We start from the raw sequence: 20792 nt of genomic DNA, 5'->3' as shown, positions 1-20792 counted from the left end.
AAAACTATCGGTCTAGACAAGACTACACCCCTCTATCTAAGTTCTCTAGCACCTTGAAAACATCCTAAACAAGCAAGAAAAGTGCTACCTTAGCAAGAGCTCACCTAACTAATTCTAGGAGCAAGGTCACACAAACCTATGCCACTAGTACTCTGCAAGACCAGGGAGCTCATATACAACTAGTAAGAAAATAGCACAAAGCTCCTAAGCTCACTAGCAATGCTCAATAATAAGGCAACCAATGTCAAATTAGAGAGTGCAAATTAATTAGCTACACAAACTAAGCAATGTGACTAACAAGGTTACACAAACCAAATTAGTCACGCAAGGGAACTACTTCTAGCTACACAAGCAGGAAGGTAACTAGCAAGCTACACAAGCTAACTAATTACAAGAGCAACTACACAAGCACAAGTATATGAATGTAAGAACAAGCTTGTGTTAGGGACTTGCAAACCAACGGGAAGAACAAAGTTGACACGATGATTTTCTCCCGAGGTTCACTTGGTTGCCACCAAGCTACGTTCCCGTTGAGACAAGCTCCAAGGTTGCCACTGATCCTCTTGCTAGTGGTGACCCGCAAGTCACTCTCCCACGTAGAGTACGTGCTTACCACAAGATCTAGCACTTGACCCGACCGGACCACTTGACGCTCTTCATGTCTCGCTCAGCTAGAGTTGCTCTTTGCGATCCCCGCGGGGTGAGCACCGTACCCCCTCACAATCTCTTCTTTGGAGCACCGCACAATCTCCTTGCGTGCTTCGACGGAGTCACAAGCCACCAAGCCGTCTAGGAGGTGGCAACCTCCAAGAGTAACAAGCACCACCGGCTTGCAACATGAACACCTAATGCCATCGATGCAATCTCTCAATGCAACACACTAGAATCGCTCGCTCACACAATTGGATGATCACTATCAAGCATATATAAGTTAGAGGCTTTACTAGCACTCCCCACGCATGGACAGTATGTCCCAAGGGTGCTCCACCCCAGCCAAGGCCGGCCACCACTTCTATTTATAGCCCTAAGGGCTAAACTAGCCGTTGCCCCTTTACTGGGCAAAAGTTGTGAGCACCGGACGTGCTGCCAGGAGCCACCGGACGCTCAACCACAATGTCCGGTGCTCAGGCGACAACCATGTGTCACTAGCCATTTCAACTCGACCATTGCCGCTAATGGTTACCACGTGCGCGCCTGCACCAGCCACACCGGACGCTCTGCAGGTCCACACTAGACGCGTCCGGTGCCCACCGGACCCGTCCGCAGAGAGCTCGGCAAACTCACAGGGTCACTGGACCAAGCCACCGGACGCACCTGAGCGTCCGGTGCTCTTCAGTCAGAAACACTCCCTAACGTCAAGCCAGACCGGATGCGCAGACGGTATCCTATCCGCGTCTAGTGCCAGCATCCGGTGCGCACTCTACACCTGCGCCAGCAGTCGACAGTGCACCGGACGCTCTGGTCCAGCGTCCGGTGAGTGTTTCTTAGTGAGAACGCAACTTCTCCAAATTTCCCACTGGCACAATAGAAAATATACACTTAATTTTCTCAAAAGCGCCAATTCCCGCCTCGCAAGCTCGGTGGGAGGGAGAGAGGAACCCAAACCCCTCTCTACCCTAGGAACTCCATCTCCTTTGCAAATGTGCTAACACCACCAAGTGTACACCACAATGTGCAAGTGTGTTAGCATTTTCACAAACATTTTCCCAAAGGAGTTAGCCTCTCAAACTTACCACACCACTCGATCCTAACACGTATGCAAAGTTAGATCGCTCAAGTGGCACTAGATGACCGATATGCAAACAAGTTTGCCCCTCTTGATAGTACGACCATCTATCCTAAATCTGGTCATAAACTTCTCTACACACCTATGAACAGTGAAATAGAAATGCCCTAGGTTATACATTTACCTTGCGCTTTCCATTCCATCTCCTCCAATGTTGATGCAACACATGCACCAACCAATCACCAAATGATATGATCCACTTCATATCATCACGTGATCGTATTGGTTCATCGATCTTGTCCTCACTTGCTCTTCACCGTTGCCTTGGTCCATCCGCGCCAAGTCTTGCTCAAGCTTCACCGTCATACGCGGTCCCTCGCTTCAAAGCCTCTGACTTGCCCTTCACTCTTGCAACCGGTCCATCGAGCCAAGCCTCATCTTGATCTTCTCCACCTTAGTCACATGACTCCATGTCATGTCTCATATGCAATGAGCTCCTCCATCATCACATAATCACCTGTGGACTAATCTCCTGTGTATCTCACATAAACACTATTAGTCCACCTTTGTTGTCACTCAATTATCAAAACCAAACAAGGACCTTTCAACTGTGCTTATTGGTTTACCCTTTGAAATTGCAGGCACTTGACGAAATGTCAGGCGGAAGGCAGGCCTGTCCAGCGGTCAACTCCCTCTACATGAGGGAGCACTCATCTGAGGAGGAGCCCTTGCCAGAGCCAACAATGAAGACGATGAGGAGTTGCCGCCCTCGTGGCTGTCCAAGGACGAGGGTGCAGTCGGCTTCCACCCTGTTGGTGGATGAGGATGACCAGGCGGCTGCCGTCCACACAGGAGTGGATGGCACTTCCCCTGAGTCGTTGAACCATGGGGAGGCGGCGATAGCGATAGTAAGGGGTTCCACTTCCACTCCCTCTGGCTCTACCTCATCAGGAGTCTACTTGTAGGGCCTTTGTAGCTCCCGACGTGGCCGATCCCACCTCACTGACACACGGTGATTCGACCCAAGGGTGACAAGTAAGTATTATTTCACTACTATTTCATTTGACATGTTGAAAATTAAACTAGAGACTAACAATTCTACTTAATGACTCTTGCAGCAACTGGGAAGTTGTATCTGGAGCAGGCTAGCACATCAATAGCATCCTGGGCCTTCTGATTCAGTATCACTACCCTGCCATGATCACCTATGATGGGGTGACTTTGCCGCCTTGGACGTGGGACCACTTCTACACCACCGAGGACAACAAGTTTAGCACCATTATATTGCAGCGCGAATCGAGTTCTGGGTGAGTCTTCATCACACTAAATTGATCAATACTATGCATTCATTGGTCATTCTTAAAATAATGAAATGATACATGATGTCTGTATGCAGGACTTCTTTAGGTGCAATGAAGGGTTTGAGGACCAGGCAGTGCGAGTGCAGGACAAGGTATGTGGGTCCCGACTCTTGGACCTATACCACAAGATGCGGCTCCAGTGCATCATAAACTACAACACCGACGTCCTTGGTCAAGTGGTGTGGAAGCCTGATGCCAGGACCATGACGCTCACTAGGGAGCAGTACCTCTTGGTAAGTATGAAACATTAATACTAACTCCTTCCATTAAGAATAGGTAGGCTTCATTTCATCTTTTAACATATCAATAACTTGATGGCATGCAACAATGTCCTAATTGGTGCGCGAGGCACCTCCTCTGCTGGGAGGCCATTGTGGATAGGTGGCTCTCGGAAGAGTGGGCGGAGAAGCACAACATCCGTCCAGATTGCCTCCTGTAGATGGGTGGGGTGGCACACCACCAAGGAAACCACAGCCTTAGCGCGTACGCCCAGACATGGGTAATCATCTTTGTGTTTTCATCTTTATTTTTTTATTCTAACACTCCATCCTCATAACTTGTAATCATCTTTCTATTTTCCTCACAGTCCTATAGACGCATCAAGGCCAGAAATGCAACGAGTTCATGGCGTACGCCCTAGCACACAAGGGCAAGGCGATGGACCCGGACGTCACCTACAACACGGCGGACGGGCCCGAGGCGTATACCAATGCGAGTGTCTAGAGCAAGCTTAGCAAGTACACATTGGTGGCTCATGAGCGCCATGGGGAGGACTTCGATCCGTCCGTCGAGCCCCTAGACACAGTCCTCCTAATGAAGCTAGGAGGAGGGAAGCAGCGCGGCTGATACTAGATGATGGACAACATAGTCGACTCCGCCTCTATTCCCAACCTCACCAAGATTCAAGCAAGGAGCACAAGCTCCTCCCTCCCCATACACCCTCAGTAGTAGAGCTCACAGCATGTGATGGCAAACCTCTAGGTTAGCACTATTTTATTCATTGTTCATTGCTTTTACACATCTACCTTGCCTTTGCATTGTTTAAAAATTGTGTGTGGAATGTTGCAGGCCGATGTGCAGAGGTTAGAGGGCCAGCAGGCGGCCTAGGCGCTGGCCCATCGGCTGGAGATGGAGGTCGTACAAGCCCAAAGGGCAGCTGGGGAGTAGAGGATACGAGACATGTTCAGCTTTATGAAGAGCCTTCAGGCCTTGCTAGGTGTGGTCATCCCCGAGTCGCTTCTCACTCTAGTTGTGGCTCCTACTCCTCCTATAGGGACGTTGATGAGTATATATGGTGGTTTATTACTTTAGCTTGTGCGGCCCTCCCGTAAATACTCATGAATTTGCTTCTCCTTTGTGCAGCCATAGTCGGCAGGTTAAAACTCGATTCCTCATGGTGGCCCTTCTCCACAGTCTGGGTGGCCAAGTGGCCCTCCTCCACCGAACGGAGAACAGCCTGGCGCTTCACATTCTGGGTGGGGAGGATGGCAGTAGGTATTGTTCATTTATCTCTTTTCATGTTCCTCGGCCTTATATTGGACATAGACTTGTGTTGGATTTTTAGTTGAGATATATTATTATGTATGTGATGGATTTCGGACACTATATGTGTATGTGATGAATTGTGACAAATTATGGACAATATATGTGTATGTGATGGATTATGGATGATGGATGTGTATACGATGGATTATGAACATGTATGTGATGTATCATGTGCTATTTGTGATGATATCTATGTGATTTATTAGTTTGTGTCACTAGAAAGGAAAAAAATAAAAAATATGTTAGCTTTGCCGAGTGTGGCACTCGACAAAGAGGCCTTTGTCGAGTGCTAGGAACACGACACTTGGCAAAGAGATAGTTAAAAAAATAAAAAATGTTTCTTCACCGAGTGTAGCTCTATGACACTCGGCAAAGAGTTATTTAAAAAAATAAAAAAAAGTTTCTTTGCGGAGTGCGGGCACTGCCACTCGGCAAAGAGTTATTTAAAAAAATAAAAAAAATGTTTTTTAGCCGAGTGCAATGTTCTCGCACTCGGCAAAAAAATTCTTTGTTGAGTGGCTCACGTTAGACACTCGGCAAAGAAGCCATCACTGTTGATGGCGGATTTTATTTTACTGAGAGCTGACGTGGCACTCGGCAAAGGCTTTGCTGAGTGCCCAATAGGTTCTTCGCCGACAACTTTTTTGCCGAGTGTTCTTTACCGAGTGCGGCACTGAATAAAGCCTTTTGCCAAGTGCAATAGGGGCTTTACCGAGTGCCTCAGGCACTCAGCAAAGCAGCAGGATCGAGTAGTGAGATGTCCATCGGGCCGTGCCTCTTTGAGCCACGGGCCTAGCCTTCAGCCCAGGCATGGCACTATGGGTTGTTTTTCGGCCTGGGCCCATGAACCATGGCAGAAAAAGCAGGCTAGACTGGCCCGAGGCCCACTATAGCTTCCAGAAGCAAATTGAGAGGGGAAGAAGAAGTGGTTGACGCCCTCATAGTCGTCGTCCTCACTCCAGAGAGACAGAGCCGAGAGAAGGGAGTCGTGGGACGCTCGTGGCTGGCTCCCCATACCCAGCGTGCTCACCGGTGAGGCCGCTCCCACCTGCCATGGTGCCTGTTAGCCAGCATCCTTGCTGAAGAAGTTGGCCTGGAGGAGGAAGGGGCCACGTGCGATGTGTGCGGCTACGCGAGGGGCCATGGAGGAGGCGACCAGGTGTGGAGCCACGAGGCATGAGTGAGGCCACGGTGGGCGAGGAGTCACGTGAGTCGCGACTCGCAACCACGAGTGCGAGAATGCAGGGAGTGCGATGGCAGGTGTGCGGGACGGGGAGGGGGAAATGAAGTAGGGTTAGCATGGAAATAAAGTTTGGCTCTTAGCAGGCCACCAAACCACTATAGTCACTAGGCCATGCCTAGTTGTAAATGTCGGGCCTGTCGTGCCAACCCACGTGCTTGAGTAGCAGCCCAGGCATATCCTGCTCCACCGGGCCACGCCAGCCTAGGCCCACTGACCATTCGGCAATGCCGTGCTTGGGCCGAACAAAATAGCATGTTTCGTGTTGAGTCGTCGTGCCTTAGGCTGCATGGACATATATACTTCTACATGATGTTGTAGTGCTAGCCACTCGTAGTGATGCATGGTTATATGCTATACATGCAGGCCACAACTGCTTCTTCAAAACAACCCCTCTATGCCTCTTCTAGAAGTTATTATTCACTAGATGTCTGATACACTCCTCGTGTTCCACTCCATTTTAAAAAAGCTGATTAATGTCACTACACTATAAATCCCTTGCCTGCATCTGTGGATGTCACAAGGCCATAAGGTGAGGCTATGATAGTATGAAGCTTCTCAAAATATGACTTCGACTGCACACTTTGACTCAAATACACCATAGGCTACTAGAAAAAGGCAGTTATGGCCTTCTACTGTCGATGAAGCTAATGCCAATTGACCGCTCCACTATCCTATCAAAACAATGGAATGGAGTCCACACCTAATTATGGCCTAAAGCCATTGAAAAACCTTCTACACAGCTTCTCAATGCAACGACTATTTTAGTAAACCTCATCTTCTTGCCAACAAGAGCATACTCTATATCCATTATGCCCCCAGGGTTTTTGTTAGGCTAAATGGGCTTGGGTCTATATTTCCAAAGTCAGGACATATAAGGACTCATCTCTAGAAATTGATTTCTAGAGGCTGCTCTCTTATAGAGGCTACCTCTAAAAATAGAACTATTTTTAGAGGCATGCATCGTCTTAAAGCTTGTGTTTGGTATTAGGACGAGATAGGATCTATCAAGATGAATATGCAAGATCACAAATGACACTACATAGAAATGATATTTGTTGAAGCCTACATCCTAGGTACATGACTACATGCGCTTGACAAAAAACAACATCGCTCTATCAAATAGGACTCAAAAGTCATTCTAACATACTTGGACTCATGTGTAGTATATTTCAAACATATTCTAACAGTTCCAAAAGAGGCCCCCAATTTCGTTGACTCCATACATGTTGGGGAAGTCCTAGGGCTGTCCATGGAGTTATTACCAAAGGGGAGCATGACAATTGAGAGGGCTGCAGTGAGCACTCTAAGAGCACAGAGAACTTTGATATCTTTGTAAAATGTCGTAATAAACTCATCATTGCATTGGGGGCAGACTTTGCATCTTCTAGCAAACATCCCATAGAAAAATTTTAGTTGCATAATCTTGTTTCCATTACAAAACCAGCTGAGTTTTTGTTTTATAACATAATCAATGCAGGAAATTATCAAGTCAAGATTTCTAGCTACGAGGGATTACAATGGAAGCATTAGGTGCTTCGAGTGATCTTCTTCCATGTGCGCAAAGGTAAGCTTGGTGGGCGGTGAGCAACCAATGGCCGGATTAGATTTATTAGTAGAAGGTGACACATACTTCATATAGGAGACTGTACTCAAACATGGTTAGCTCTTCACATAGGAAATAAATATGGAAGATATTGCTTTTCATAAGAAAGTACAAAGTATCCAACTGACATATATTTTAAAGAATAGAACACAACTGAAATCAAAGACAGCTCAAGCAATGCATACATATATAATTAAAGAAACAAAAGAATCAAAGAATCCTAAATGCGTACATATATAATTAACAAACTGATATGTATGTTTCTATGTTCTCTAGAACTGAGCTTGGATGCGGTCAATAGTTTGCTTGTCGACTTGAAAAGCCTTGGCAAGGACATCATCTGAGATGGATGGCTTCGAACCAAATACAGCGTTGGCCACAGTGATCACCCCAGGGTTTTGGCTACTCAATGCTGCAAGAGCAACAGCACTCTTTGTTCCATAGTTGAATTGGAAATGGATCAATCCCTCAGGGAACACGAACACATCCCCTTTGTTCAAAACCTTTGCTATCAGCTTGTTGTCCGGGTTTGATGTGACAAAGCCGACGTACAGGGAGCCATCGAGCACGGTCAATATCTCAGTGCCCCTCGGATGTGTGTGAGGAGGGTTAAGACCAAAGGGTGCATAATCGATGCGGGCAAGAGAGATGCCCAAGGTGTTGAGCCCAGCAATCTGAGCCACGTTCACCGGTGTCACGGCGGAGCCTTGCTTGTTGGTTGTGTTGCCGGCCATGTCAAGGCCCTGGAAGAAGAAATCTTCAGCAACAACATCCTTTGCGTCCTTGCATGGGAACCCATTCACACGCACTGCATGCAACAATAAGAAGCTAGAAAAAAAAATGTATATGTGTGGTGGTCTACATGATAATTAGCAAACTAGACAGAACTGATGACCTATGTAAATAATGTAAAAATTGTTATAGATATGTACATACCTGTAGACATCTTATCCACAACGCAAAAGTCTTGGAGAAGGCTTGGATCAGAGGCAATGGCATGAAAGCATAACAAAGACAAGAGCGCTGCAGCTAGGAGGAAGGCATGAGTCGCCATATCTGCGTTGTGCTCTTGTTAACAGGAATGAAAGCGAATGGTTTGAGGCTCTGAGATGTATGTAGTGTTGGCTGATGAGGTATCCAAGGATTATTGCAGCTTTGGTGCTAGCTTGTGATAACAAGCGTAAGGGGAGGTTGTGTGGTATTTATAGGGAGATATAGCAAGGTCGGAGAACCTGTGTTGCATCCAGGGGAGATTAGGCAAGAAAGAGTCTTCCTAGAATGGGTCATCCCGTGTTTCATTTTGGTTGCAGGTGCCGGCGGAACAAGTCGCTGTACGCGTCAACTATGGCTTAGGAATGTTGTGGCGGCTATGTATGTTTGACTATTTAATCCTTGTGTTTCTACAAGCCATTTGTCGATTGAATAGTTTTCCTCGGATGGTTTACTGATGAAATCAAAATGTTACATATTTGTAGTTCTGCCGATGTGTGATATAATACTGCAAAGCATGCAGTATCCATTGAAATATAAAATTAAACTTTGTTTGTATTGAGAATTTGTTTCTCGTGTCACGGAGGGTAGGAGAAAAAGCTAATTAGTACTAATCTGTTAGGGCACTGTACGCATAACTTTTAATTATAGCCCAAAAAACAGTAATTGCGTTCGTGTGGTACTATTGTTAAATTGTCGATATTTTTCTTAGACCTTTGAGTTTTGGTGTGTAATAAAGAACAACTATATAGTCGATGAAGAAACTGAGATATATATTAATATATTTCTTTTTCTAAAAAACAGTCTAAGATACATATTGATATATTCCCTTTTTTTAAAAAAAATGGTTCTTGATTATTCTCCCCTAAATAAGCCGCCGGCTTCCAGGGGAGAAGCGGGTGCCACGTCACCCCAAATCATTCTGACTGTTCGATCTTCAGTTCAACGTTTTAGATCGCTCGAAGCGGATTCTTGCCTGCACCTGCTTCTACTGCTTCTGGTTATCTTCTCTAGCTTTTTCTCAGCTTCTCTCGCTTCTCGTTAGAATCCAGAGAATCAGATATATAGAGCAGCTTCAACTTCTCACTTCAGATTCTTCTTCTCACCCTCTCCTCTCTCTGTCTCTCCCTCTTCCTCCCGATGCAGACAGGGGCGACGGCGCCGGCCTCGGCGGCGCGCGGCGGTGGCGGCTGCCTTCCTCCTCGTCCTCTTCCTCGCCTGGCTCTCACCTCCGTTTCTCCCGCCCCTTCCTCTCTCTCTCTCCCTCTCTCTCCCCTTCCATCATGGTGCGCCGGCGGGCACGAGGCGAGGGCGCCCCCCCTGCAGGCGGCGCTCCAGCACGGGTAGGATCCAGCGGCCCTCCTACCTCTCCCCCATCCTCCGCACGGGCTCCTCAAGACCTCCTCCCACCAGAAAACATGTGCTTCGCTCCTCTATGAAACCCTAGCTATCTATATGCGGCCTTCTTCTGATTTGGTTTCTGTTGATTTCAGCTTCCTTCCTTTTCTTCCTTAGGGTTCCTCTACGAACCCCATGTTTGATGCCTTCCTTTGATGCGTGCTTGTTGTGTTGTTGCTGTTATTTGTGCCATGTTTCGCTTCTGCGATTTCAGGTATCGGCGGTCATGAGGCTTCTGCCTCTTTGTCCCTGCTTGCTCAACATGGCAAGGAGCTCCTGCATAATATTGGTGAGTCACAAAGCAATAATCTAACAATACCTACTAGGAGGTTGACTAACAGAATAATGTTGTATTTGTGTTATGAGCAATTTTCTCATATTAGATTACTGATATTGTCTAATGACAATGGATATACACTGAAATGGTGTAAACGATGGATATACACCAAAGGATTTACCGATTTTGTAGATGGTTAGACGAAACTGAGATTGAAATATTTAAATGATGATATTGTTATAATCTGAATAAATTTCAGACTCTAACATGTACACTTTTTAAGGTACGGTGACTACCATACCAGGTGCTCTTTTTTTTAAGGTCATGCTGAAGCATGTATTAGAGAAAGATAAAATGTATACAAAATTACATGATGGAACTTGCCGCTAGCAGCTGCTCTCTAATCCTCAAACATGTGTTAAAAAAAAGTGTTACTAGGTACGTCGTCTGCTATTGTTGCTGCCACACACCTATTGCTCTAACTAAGACTGGTTTATTGAAAGGATGAGGACCAAGCAGGGTCACCACTATAATAGTGGCATACATGTAAGGACAGCTACCGCGCAAAGTGTTCATGTTTTTTAGCCTTTTTAGTTGTTGCATAGGCCATGTACTCAGTGCATATTTTAAGTTATAGATTATACATATAGGGTCTGAATTAAAATATTTTAAAATATATGTTTTGTTTGAGCGTCTTTGTTCCTACAATAGGCCATTTAGTCCTACGATATTTTATTTAGCCAACATATGGTGCCTGAGTTAAGATACTTTGATGCTTTAAGAATGAAGACGCCATTTTTTTTCCTATACCAGCCCATTTAGGCCTTTGTGCATATTTAGCAATCCACAATTTCTTATACCATTTATTGCTCTTTTCAATGATGGCACTTCACAGTCATGATAAAGGATTAGCAAATGCAATGTTCTATCTTCTATCTTGGCATGTTACAACTATCAAATTTCTCTTGTAAAAAAAACTATCAAATTTCTATGTTTTCTTACATATTCTCTTGCTTTCGTGCTACCTAGGTGTTTTTTTACCATCCTAATACTTGACAATTTTATAGTCATGTCTGTCATGGTTCACACATTTATTTGAGCATGTGGCAGTCCTACACATGTATAACTCACTTGATTTGGGGATGCCTTTGCACCCATTGTTCTTTTTTTCTTCCAATTTCTCTTCTCCAGTGAAATAAAAAAGCTATTCATTGCCAGTTAGGCAGCTGAGTTAATCACAGATTGTCTGCTATGATCTAAATATGCAGATCCCATTGTACTTTCTGATATTGCACTGACCATCTTCCAAATTAGAGCTTGCAAGAGCGAGAGGGAAGGATTTTATATTTCTTTTTCCTATGTACTGTAGTTTTGTGTTCATGCATGGTTTATTCCATATTTGGGTTCTTAAGACTTCTCATTTTCGTCATCTTAACACTGATTAGTTTCCGGTGTGGCTATAGTGAATGACTAGAAATCTACTTTCCTCAGGGTACTACTCAATCCTATAGTCATTGTGCCCCCTTAATATCTACTGGTTGCTACCATTATTTTTGTTCATATTTATTTGCAGGGGGCAAAGTTTTGCGGTAACTAAGGAGATTCTTGCCAAATTTTTGTGGCTATGGTTCCATGACATGTTTCGATTTTGTCGAAGTGTAATTTACTTTTTGGTGTCAGGTGCAGCAGCACTTCATTTGGTGATAGTTTGTACCTAAGAAGCATAAATGCCCAGTGAGTTTCCCATGTGCCTTGTACTTTCCCTAACAATTATTTATGCATTCATGGCTGATCCGAGTTCCCAACTATCTCTTGCAAATTAATGCCCATATGAACATCTTGAAACTACATGCACTGGAAATTGATATTTGGAACAGATCCTGTCATATATATTGAGTTAACATGTGTTAGTAACTTCTGTAAAACACTATTTTTATACCACAAACAGGTCCAAATCCGATGGCTCAGGCATCAGGCAAAATGCATTACCCCTATCGGTGGCCTTTTTTGAGTGCCCACTAAACCACATCTGCACAACCACTGATGAAAACAAACGTTGAATCTAGATAAAAAAAGTCATTCCCTAATTTAAAGGTATATCCATGAACAACACTATTAGGTAAGCCTTACTTACTGTAATACCCGATTTTAAGGACAAAACCAGATATACACTATATATGAGTTTTAGAAGACAAATCTCACATATAGCTACAAATAAGAGGTAATATCAAAAGACAATGCATAAATATATAACGTACTTAGTATAAAAGATATAACCTTTGATAACAAACAGCGGATAGACAACTCCAAACTTCGGGTATTAACTTCTCTCTACAGGATCCAACTGACTGGTTGATCACAAGCCTAAACTCCTCCTGAGGTGTGGGGGAAATAGCAAGAGTGAGTCCATGTCGAACTCCACAAGTATAGCAACTAGATTGTATAGCTCCCACAATCTCATGATCAATGTGACATAAATTATGTAAAGCATTAAACAATAATAATGAGCATATTTAACACACAGGAATCATCACCCTTAATGTAGATGTCCCCAAGGCCGCTCCTGACCGTGAGCTCGGCTAGTATAGTAGTTTTTAACCCTCTGCAGAGGTTGTACATCTTTACCCATGAGTCATGATTTACCCTTTCGCCCGAGGTAGCTAATCTTTTAACCCCCTTCCTAAGGAGGTCGGCAGGTATCACTATGAAGTCTTTCAAAGGTTTGTCTAACAAGTTAGGGCCGCTTGGTTTCATTAGTCAGTCCGTGTGATTCACCCGCAGGAATCCACGGTCTGCTATTCCCCAACTGCGCCACAACGGGTAACCGCTAACGAGCTAGAAAAGTTACTCATACTTAACTAAAGCCAGAGCCATTATAGCCCTCATGGTTGCACTGTTGTCCCGGGTGATCACGTACAGACAAATCATCAAGTTGCTAAAAGTCACTTTTATTATTTATTACTTAACATTAATCTAGCCACAGGATCATGGTCACAGAAATAAAATCTAAATGCTATACTTGCCTTAATCCAGATGCTCTTGCTTATCTTTTTGGTTCTGCTGGTCTCACTTGTCCAAGGCTCTGATCTTGATCACCAAAAACTGCTTTCCGACTAAACTCGATCATCGATCACACAAACAATCGGAGAAACATACACGAAGCAAACAAGGCTACAATTAGAACAGTACACCAGTCATATAAAAACAGTATGAAAAGTTTATAAAATGATTCTACGCATCGCTACGATTTCATAGACGTAAAGATCACGAAAATCGGATTTAAAACGAAGGTAATATGAATTTTCCGGGATTTTCTATAGATAAATAATTAATTAAATAAGGTCATGAAATTATAAAGTTTCAAACTGGTTAATTAAGTTTACTAACATGTAGAGCTCTTTAAAATGAATCTAACGCAATTTGAATGGACAAAAACGGATTTAAAATGGTACTTTATGATTAAAACAAATTCAATGGCAGTTTTGTAAATACCAGATGACGTATTTTGAACTCAAGCCAATCTGTTTGCGTTTTCAAATATAAAAAACGTATTCTGGGAGAACGCTTTAGGACCGCGGGTTGATATTTAAAACGTCCAGGGGCTCTTTAGAAAAACTGGCATCGAAGGGGTATGTTCTATTTTCGTTCGTTGGATCTCAAACCGATGGTTGAAAATCGCTCAAGGGAGAGGGAGAGAGAGCGAGAGGGAGGCTGGCCACCGGAACAGCCACTCCGGGCGGCAGTCTCCAGTGCCGACGCCTAAAGCTCCCCGGTGTTCATGGAAAAACGCGCTATAGAGCACCAAACTAGAATCCGATGGCACGAGGAGTTATAGGAGCTTGCAGCGAGCTCACCTAGGGTCACAAACAGGGTCGGGGAAGGCTCGGTGAAGGGGTTCGACACGAGGAGGCGGGTGGCGGTTCTTTTTTTACTCCGACGGCGAGTAGAGCTCCGTATAGGCCAGTGTAGCGCAAGGATAAGGGTTCGTCAGCCTCGCGGGAACTTCGTGAAGCTCGTCCAAAGCTTGAATTCGTCGGCACGGCGGCGATGGGCGAGGTCCACGGTGGCGGGTGTGTCCCGACTTGGGAGATCCAAAACGACGCCCCTATCGTCCTAGGGCGGCTTCCTGCGTGAAATAGAGGGGAAAAGGGCGTGCGGGGAAGGTATCTGGGCTCTATAGGGAGAAAGAAATCGGTTTGATCCCGAAAATTCCGAGATGACCGAGATTTGTTTCGTGTCCGGTTGGATACGCGAGGAAGAAGAAAGCCGGGGTCACTGCCAGGCGGGCCCCGGTGTCAGCGAGAGAAGAGAGATAGGGGAGGGGGAAGGCGCCTGCGCTGCTGGGCCGCAGCGAATTGGGCCGGGGCGGGGGAAAGGTGGGTCGCGGGGTGAAGCGCCCCTGGTAAACCAGGAACTCAAATGTGATACAATACTAGTTCCAGGAGGCTAGTAACACATTTATTACATCAGATAAGTTTCAGCGCAGTAGTCTTGGAAAGCGTGGACAAGGAAGGCACGCTATAATAATAAGACACCAAAATACAACATAGGTCCAAAGGACCCAGAAACAAACGATATCACAATCGAACATCAGACGAGTCCCAATGCCACAGGCTTAGTTGGGTGCAAACACGACCTTACTCGAACGCCACTTCGGGATCAAAGTCCGGATCTTCCTCTGTTTAATAAAGCAAGGGTGAGTACAAAGTACTCAGCAAATCCAACCTTACCCTACGGAAGCGGATAACAGTATATATGCATATGGATAGATCAAGGATGAGGCTTAGTTTTATTTGCATAAAGCTATCTTTTTACACATGCAAGGTTTCATTTCACAAATACTGTTGTAAAAGAACTCTTTTTCTACGTATGATAGTATTTCTGAAAATGGGGGTTTGATCACAATTTTAAGTGTTGTTGAACCCTTGTTCCCACAACACAATGGCAGTCAACCATTTATTTCCAAAATCACACTCTCTCACATGTTTTCACTCATACCAACCCATCTAGTTGTTGAAACCAAACCATAACCCGTCCGAGACCGCGGACACGGCTATCCAGATAGATTTACACTCTACAGAGGTTGTACACTTTTCCCACAAGTAGGATACCATAACTTACACCGTCGTGCAAGCACAGACCCATCAAAGTCATTACCCTCCATAGCTAAGTAATGGCGCTCACCACGGGAACACTAAGGCCACATCTCATGATATCACAATAATTCACAAAGCTCTTTTCATATATTTTCACAATTTCACATACATCACTTAGTGTCCAGTTGCACACCTGCCTCCAGGTGATTGCCATACTAACTAGAGGGATTTAGACTAAGCCTTTCCCATGCAAGGCGAGTGGTTGTACGATAAATGAGTTAGGCAAGATGAATCATCAACTCAGTCCTTAATCGAGACAAGGCGGATATCTTCTCGCTTAACCCCGCAAGGTATAAGCCACAACACTAGGGCATCCCCAAAAGAGATCCCATCCGCCCCATCTCTATAGCTTGTTCATTAACCCTTTCATAATACCCACAATTTATTTTCACCACTCACACCTTTTTACTTTTAAAATCATTATATTTGAAAAATATAGCGATGAGTATCCAGGATGAGTAACAAGTTCTAAGCATACTAAATAATAATATTTCTGTCATAGCATATTATTTATTCCTAGGTTTGAACAAGACAATTACCGGGTAATATCAATTCAAGGATGGCTATTCAACAGGTTTTAACTAAGCAGCGAAAATACTTCGTACATATATCGTACATGCAATATTTAAAACGGCTTCTACGGGTTGTGTTTAAAAATAGGATCAATATGCATCAAAGGAGATCGGTTGGACTTTCCTCCGTCGGCGTCCTCGGCAAACTCCTGCTGACAGTCCGGGTCCTCGGCGTCAAACTCGCGGTACTCGTTTCCAACGTTCTCGTTTTCCGGCTCATTCACTCCGTCAGCTAAAATACGCGACGAACGACACATACAACAGGCACAGATAAATAATCATATAAATTCAAATGAGCTCCAAAAATCATGAAATTAATATGGGAGGTGGATCATGATTTTAGATGAATTTAGGAAAAAGAATTATTAAAATCAGAGTTAGCATGTGGTATTTGTAAAATGGCCGGACTTTAATCATGCAAAAAAGGCTAACGATGATTAAGGAATGGATGCTTCACGTGGGCATTTGTTTGGCTGGTAGTGCATGGTGCATGCATGTACTATTTGGAGTTAATGCTTATGGCCCACGCATGCATGGTTAGAGAGAAATTAGCAGGGGTCATTAGAGCTCTTCTGTATGTCATGGTTCTATTCGTGGAGTTCTTGGCAGTGAATCGGTACAGACAAATATAAGGAAAAAATACAGAAAAATACTACAGAAAGACAGAGAAGAGCAAGGAGATGCTCATGAGCTGCTCACCTCGTCTTGCGACGACAGTCGAGCTCGACTTGTGCGTATGGCCGTATACGGTATACGCGAAGTGAGAGCGAGTGAGCGAGTGAGTGAACGTGTTTCTCGGGTGGTGAGAGTGAGCACCCGAGGCTGGCTTTTTATAGGCCAAAGCGCTCAGCTACGTGCCATTAAAAATGCTACTGTAGCGCATGGTCGGTGCCTAATTTGCATGCACGATGCATGCAAATGGACGGTGCCTAATCACCGTGTCCTTGCATGCAGGTGCATGCAAATGGACGGTGGCATGTCCTGCATGCATGCATGAGATATATATTCGTGTAGGTGCACTGCTATGTTTTCTTGCATGTAAGCTTGCTGGTACTCGCTGTTATTTATGCACGAAAAAAATATGGATGGATTAGATGGAGATACTATAGAGCTCAAATTATTTTATAGTTTTTGAAATATATTTTGAAAATAATTTTTTAATGCGAGTGATTTTTTAATGTGAATTTTTGGGATGTTACAAACCTACCCCACTTAAAAGGAATCTCGTCCTCGAGATTCGGCTGGGTCCTAAATAGATGGGGAAACTCTTTTCTCAGGGCATCTTCTCTTTCCCATGTTGCTTCTGTTTCAGTGTGTCTACTCCACTGAACACGACAAATTCGGACTGTTGTCGTTCGAGTTTGCTTGGTGACTGTATCTAGGATTTTTATTGGCACATCTTGATATCTTAGGTCGTCTTGTAAATCAACTGTTTCTGGCGATATTTGTTCCTCTGGTACCCTGAGACATTTCTTCAATTGGGAGACATGAAACACATTGTGTATATCTGACATTTCTTCAGGTAGCCGAACACGATAGGCTACAGCTCCAATCCTCTGTAATACTTGATATGGTCCAATATACCGAGGTGCTAGCTTGCCTCTGACTTGGAACCTTCGAGTTCCTCGAATAGGAGAGACTTTGACATACACAAAATCTCCAACTGCAAAACTTAACTCTCGCCTTCTTTTATCATAATAGCTCTTTTGACGTGATTGTGCCTCTTTCAATTTTTCTCTGATTTCAGCTACACGATCTTCTGCTTCTTTTATAAGGGCTGGTCCAAGCAAGGTTCGTTCTCCAACTTCTGACCACATCAATGGGGTTCTACATTTTCTTCCATACAGGGCCTCAAAAGGTGACATGCCCAAACTAGCTTGGTAACTGTTATTATAGGAGAACTCTGCATAAGTTAGACTTTTCTCCCAATCTTTACCATATGTGAGCACACATGCTCTTAGCATATCTTCCATAATCTGATTTATTCTTTCAGTCTGACCATCTGTTTGAGGATGATAAGCTGAGCTAAAATCTAGCTTGGTTCCCATAGCTTCATGCAAACTTTTCCAGAACTTAGAGGTAAATTGGGTACCTCGGTCAGATACAATCCTACTTCGCACACCATGCAATTTGACTATGTTATCCACATATAACTGGGCTAACTTGTCTCCACTATATTTGGTGCGTACAGGTATGAAGTGAGCAACCTTGGTAAGGCGGTCCACTATTACCCATATTGAATCATTTCCTTTCAGAGTTTTGGGTAATCCATTCACAAAATCCATGCCTATCTCATCCCATTTCCAAACTGGAATAAGCAATGGCTGGAGCAAGCCTGCTGGTTTCTGATGCTCTGCTTTAACCCTTTGGCATACATCACATTGTGCAACAAATCGTGCCACATCAGCTTTCATGCCATTCCACCAATATCTTTCTTTTAGGTCCATGTACATCTTGGTGGCACCAGGGTGGATAGAATAAGCTGAGTTATGGGCTTCATCGAGGATTAATTCTTGAAACTTTTCCTCTTTGGGCACACAAATCCTATTTTTATACCACAATACTCCTTTGTTATCCACTCTAAAGTATGGCGCTTTATTTTCTCCAGTTTGCTCATGAATCTTCATCAGATCCTTATCCTTATGTTGTGTCTGCTTGATTTCTTCCATAAGAGTTGGCTGCACCATCAGACTACCATTTTGAGGTTGACGTACTATATGCATGTTCAACTGTGCTATCTCTTCTTGTAGGTGAGTGTTCTTAGGCACCAACTGCTGACCATATGACCTTCTGCTTAGGGCATCTGCTACCACGTTGGCCTTTCCTGGGTGGTAATGAATCTCAAGGTTGTAGTCCTTGATTAACTCCAACCATCTTCTTTGCCTTAGGTTCAAGTCTGACTGTGTGAAGATGTACTTCAAACTCTTGTGATCAGTGTAGATTTCACACTTGTTTCCAATGAGGTAGTGTCTCCAAAGCTTGAGAGCATGTACTATAGCTGCTAACTCCAAATCATGGGTAGGGTAATTTTGCTCATAAGGTCTAAGCTGACGGGATGCATAAGCAACCACTTTTCCTCCTTGCATGAGAACACATCCTAAACCTTGTCTTGAGGCATCACAGTATATGATGAAATCTTGGTGAATGTTTGGCAAAGTTAACACTGGTGCTGTTGTCAGTCTCTTCTTCAACTCTTGGAAACTCTTCTCATATGATTCTGTCCAAGTGAATTTCTTATCCTTCCTAAGAAGCTCTGTCATGGGTCTGGCTATCTTGGAAAATCCTTCTATAAACCTTCGATAATATCCAGCTAATCCAAGAAAACTTCTAACCTCACTCACATTGGTGGGTTGCTGCCAATGGGAGATAGCTTCTACTTTCTCAGGGTCAACTGCAACTCCTTCAGCTGTCAAGATATGGCCAAGAAATGCAACCTTCTCAAGCCAAAATTCACACTTGCTGAATTTAGCATACAACTTGTGTCTTCTTAGCTTTTCCAACACTACTCTCAAGTGTTGCCCATGTTCCTCCGCACTCTTAGAGTAGATAAGTATGTCATCAATGAAGACTACAACAAACTTATCTAACTCTTCCATGAATACCTTATTCATGAGGTTCATGAAATAGGCAGGGGCATTGGTTAATCCAAAAGACATCACTGTAAACTCGTATTGTCCATATCTGGTTACAAAGGCTGTCTTGGGGACATCACTATTCTTGATCTTGAGTTGGTGATAACCTGATCTCAAATCAATCTTAGAGAAATACTTGGCTCCTTTAAGCTGATCAAAAAGGTCATCTATCCTTGGTAGGGGATACTTATTCTTGATGGTGACTTCATTTAGGGACCTATAATCCACACACATCCTCATACTTCCATCTTTCTTCTTCACAAACAAGACTGGTGCTCCCCATGGTGAAGAACTAGGTCTAATATAACCTTTCTGCTGCAATTCTCTTAGCTGCTCTTTCAGTTCAGCTAACTCTGCCGGAGCCATTCTGTAAGGTCTCTTGGCTATGGGGGCAGTCCGGGGATAAGATCAATGATGAACTCTATATCCATGTCTGGTGGCATTCCAGGTAGTTCCTCAGGGAATACATCAGGGTATTCTTGCACTATTGGTACTTCCTCTATGGTCCTTGCATCCAAGTTGAAGACCATTGGATTAACTTTAGACCCTCGGGTTTGGCATTTCACTTTAATCCCTTCATGGTTAACTAATGATACTTCCTTGGTTGCACAACTAATAATTCCATTGTGTCTGGTTAACCAATCCATTCCAAGGATAACATCTATTCCTTTGGACTTGAGAACTACTAAGTCCGCTAAGAAAACTACCCCACTTAGAATGATCCTTACATTTGAACAACCTAGATGACATTTGATGTCAGACCCAGGTGTTCGGGTTATTAGAGGTAACTTTAGTAGTACTGTGGGTATTTGATGCTTCTCAACAAAACTTGATGATATGAATGAATGTGATGCTCCAGAATCAAATAATACTGTTGCAAGTACTGAATTGACTAAGAACTCACCAAGTACCACTCCTAAAGCAGTCTGAGCATCCTGAGCATGAATATGGTTGACACGGGCTCTACCATAGGATTGTTGAGGTTGCTTCATCATCTGGCTATTATTGTTGGTGTTGCTATTGTTGCGAGGGAAACCACGGTTGACTCCAGACACTGTAGGTCTTGGTCCATTAACAGTGTGAGACTGAGTGGATACTGCTGGTGGGTTGTTCTTGTAGGGACAGTTGGCAATGTAGTGTCCAGTCTCATGGCAATTAAAGCAAGTTCTAACATTGTTTGTGACTTGACCAGTGCTGTTCTTTTGAGTCTTGCCATAAGTTTGATTCTGATAGGTTGTCTTGGGCTGATATGATGACTGCATTTGGTTATTGGAGACACTAGCAGGAGA

At 44.0% G+C, this 20792-nt stretch overlaps 1 protein-coding gene and 1 long non-coding RNA gene across 3 annotated transcripts; one reads left to right on the top strand and one right to left on the bottom strand.

Moving 5' to 3' along the window:
- Positions 7548 to 8635, bottom strand: LOC8056700 (putative germin-like protein 2-2). The gene is made up of 2 exons (XM_002452051.2): positions 8415 to 8635; positions 7548 to 8286 (listed from the first exon to the last, which is right to left on the bottom strand). Exons 1-2 carry the CDS (start codon positions 8530 to 8532, stop codon positions 7751 to 7753), a joined length of 654 nt encoding a protein of 217 aa, XP_002452096.1. The 5' UTR covers positions 8533 to 8635; the 3' UTR covers positions 7548 to 7750.
- On the top strand, positions 9541 to 11948 carry LOC110434446. Of its 2 annotated transcripts, none has more exons than XR_002451943.1 (2): positions 9541 to 10155; positions 11412 to 11948. It is a non-coding gene; the product is annotated as an uncharacterized LOC110434446 (long non-coding RNA). The 2 variants fall into 2 exon arrangements; XR_002451944.1 differs by having other exon boundaries at positions 9542 to 10155; positions 11717 to 11948.

The sequence above is a fragment of the Sorghum bicolor genome, chromosome 4 (assembly GCF_000003195.3).
Source record: "Sorghum bicolor cultivar BTx623 chromosome 4, Sorghum_bicolor_NCBIv3, whole genome shotgun sequence".
Taxonomy (NCBI): domain Eukaryota; kingdom Viridiplantae; phylum Streptophyta; class Magnoliopsida; order Poales; family Poaceae; genus Sorghum; species Sorghum bicolor.
This window is presented reverse-complemented; position numbering and strand designations above follow the sequence as displayed.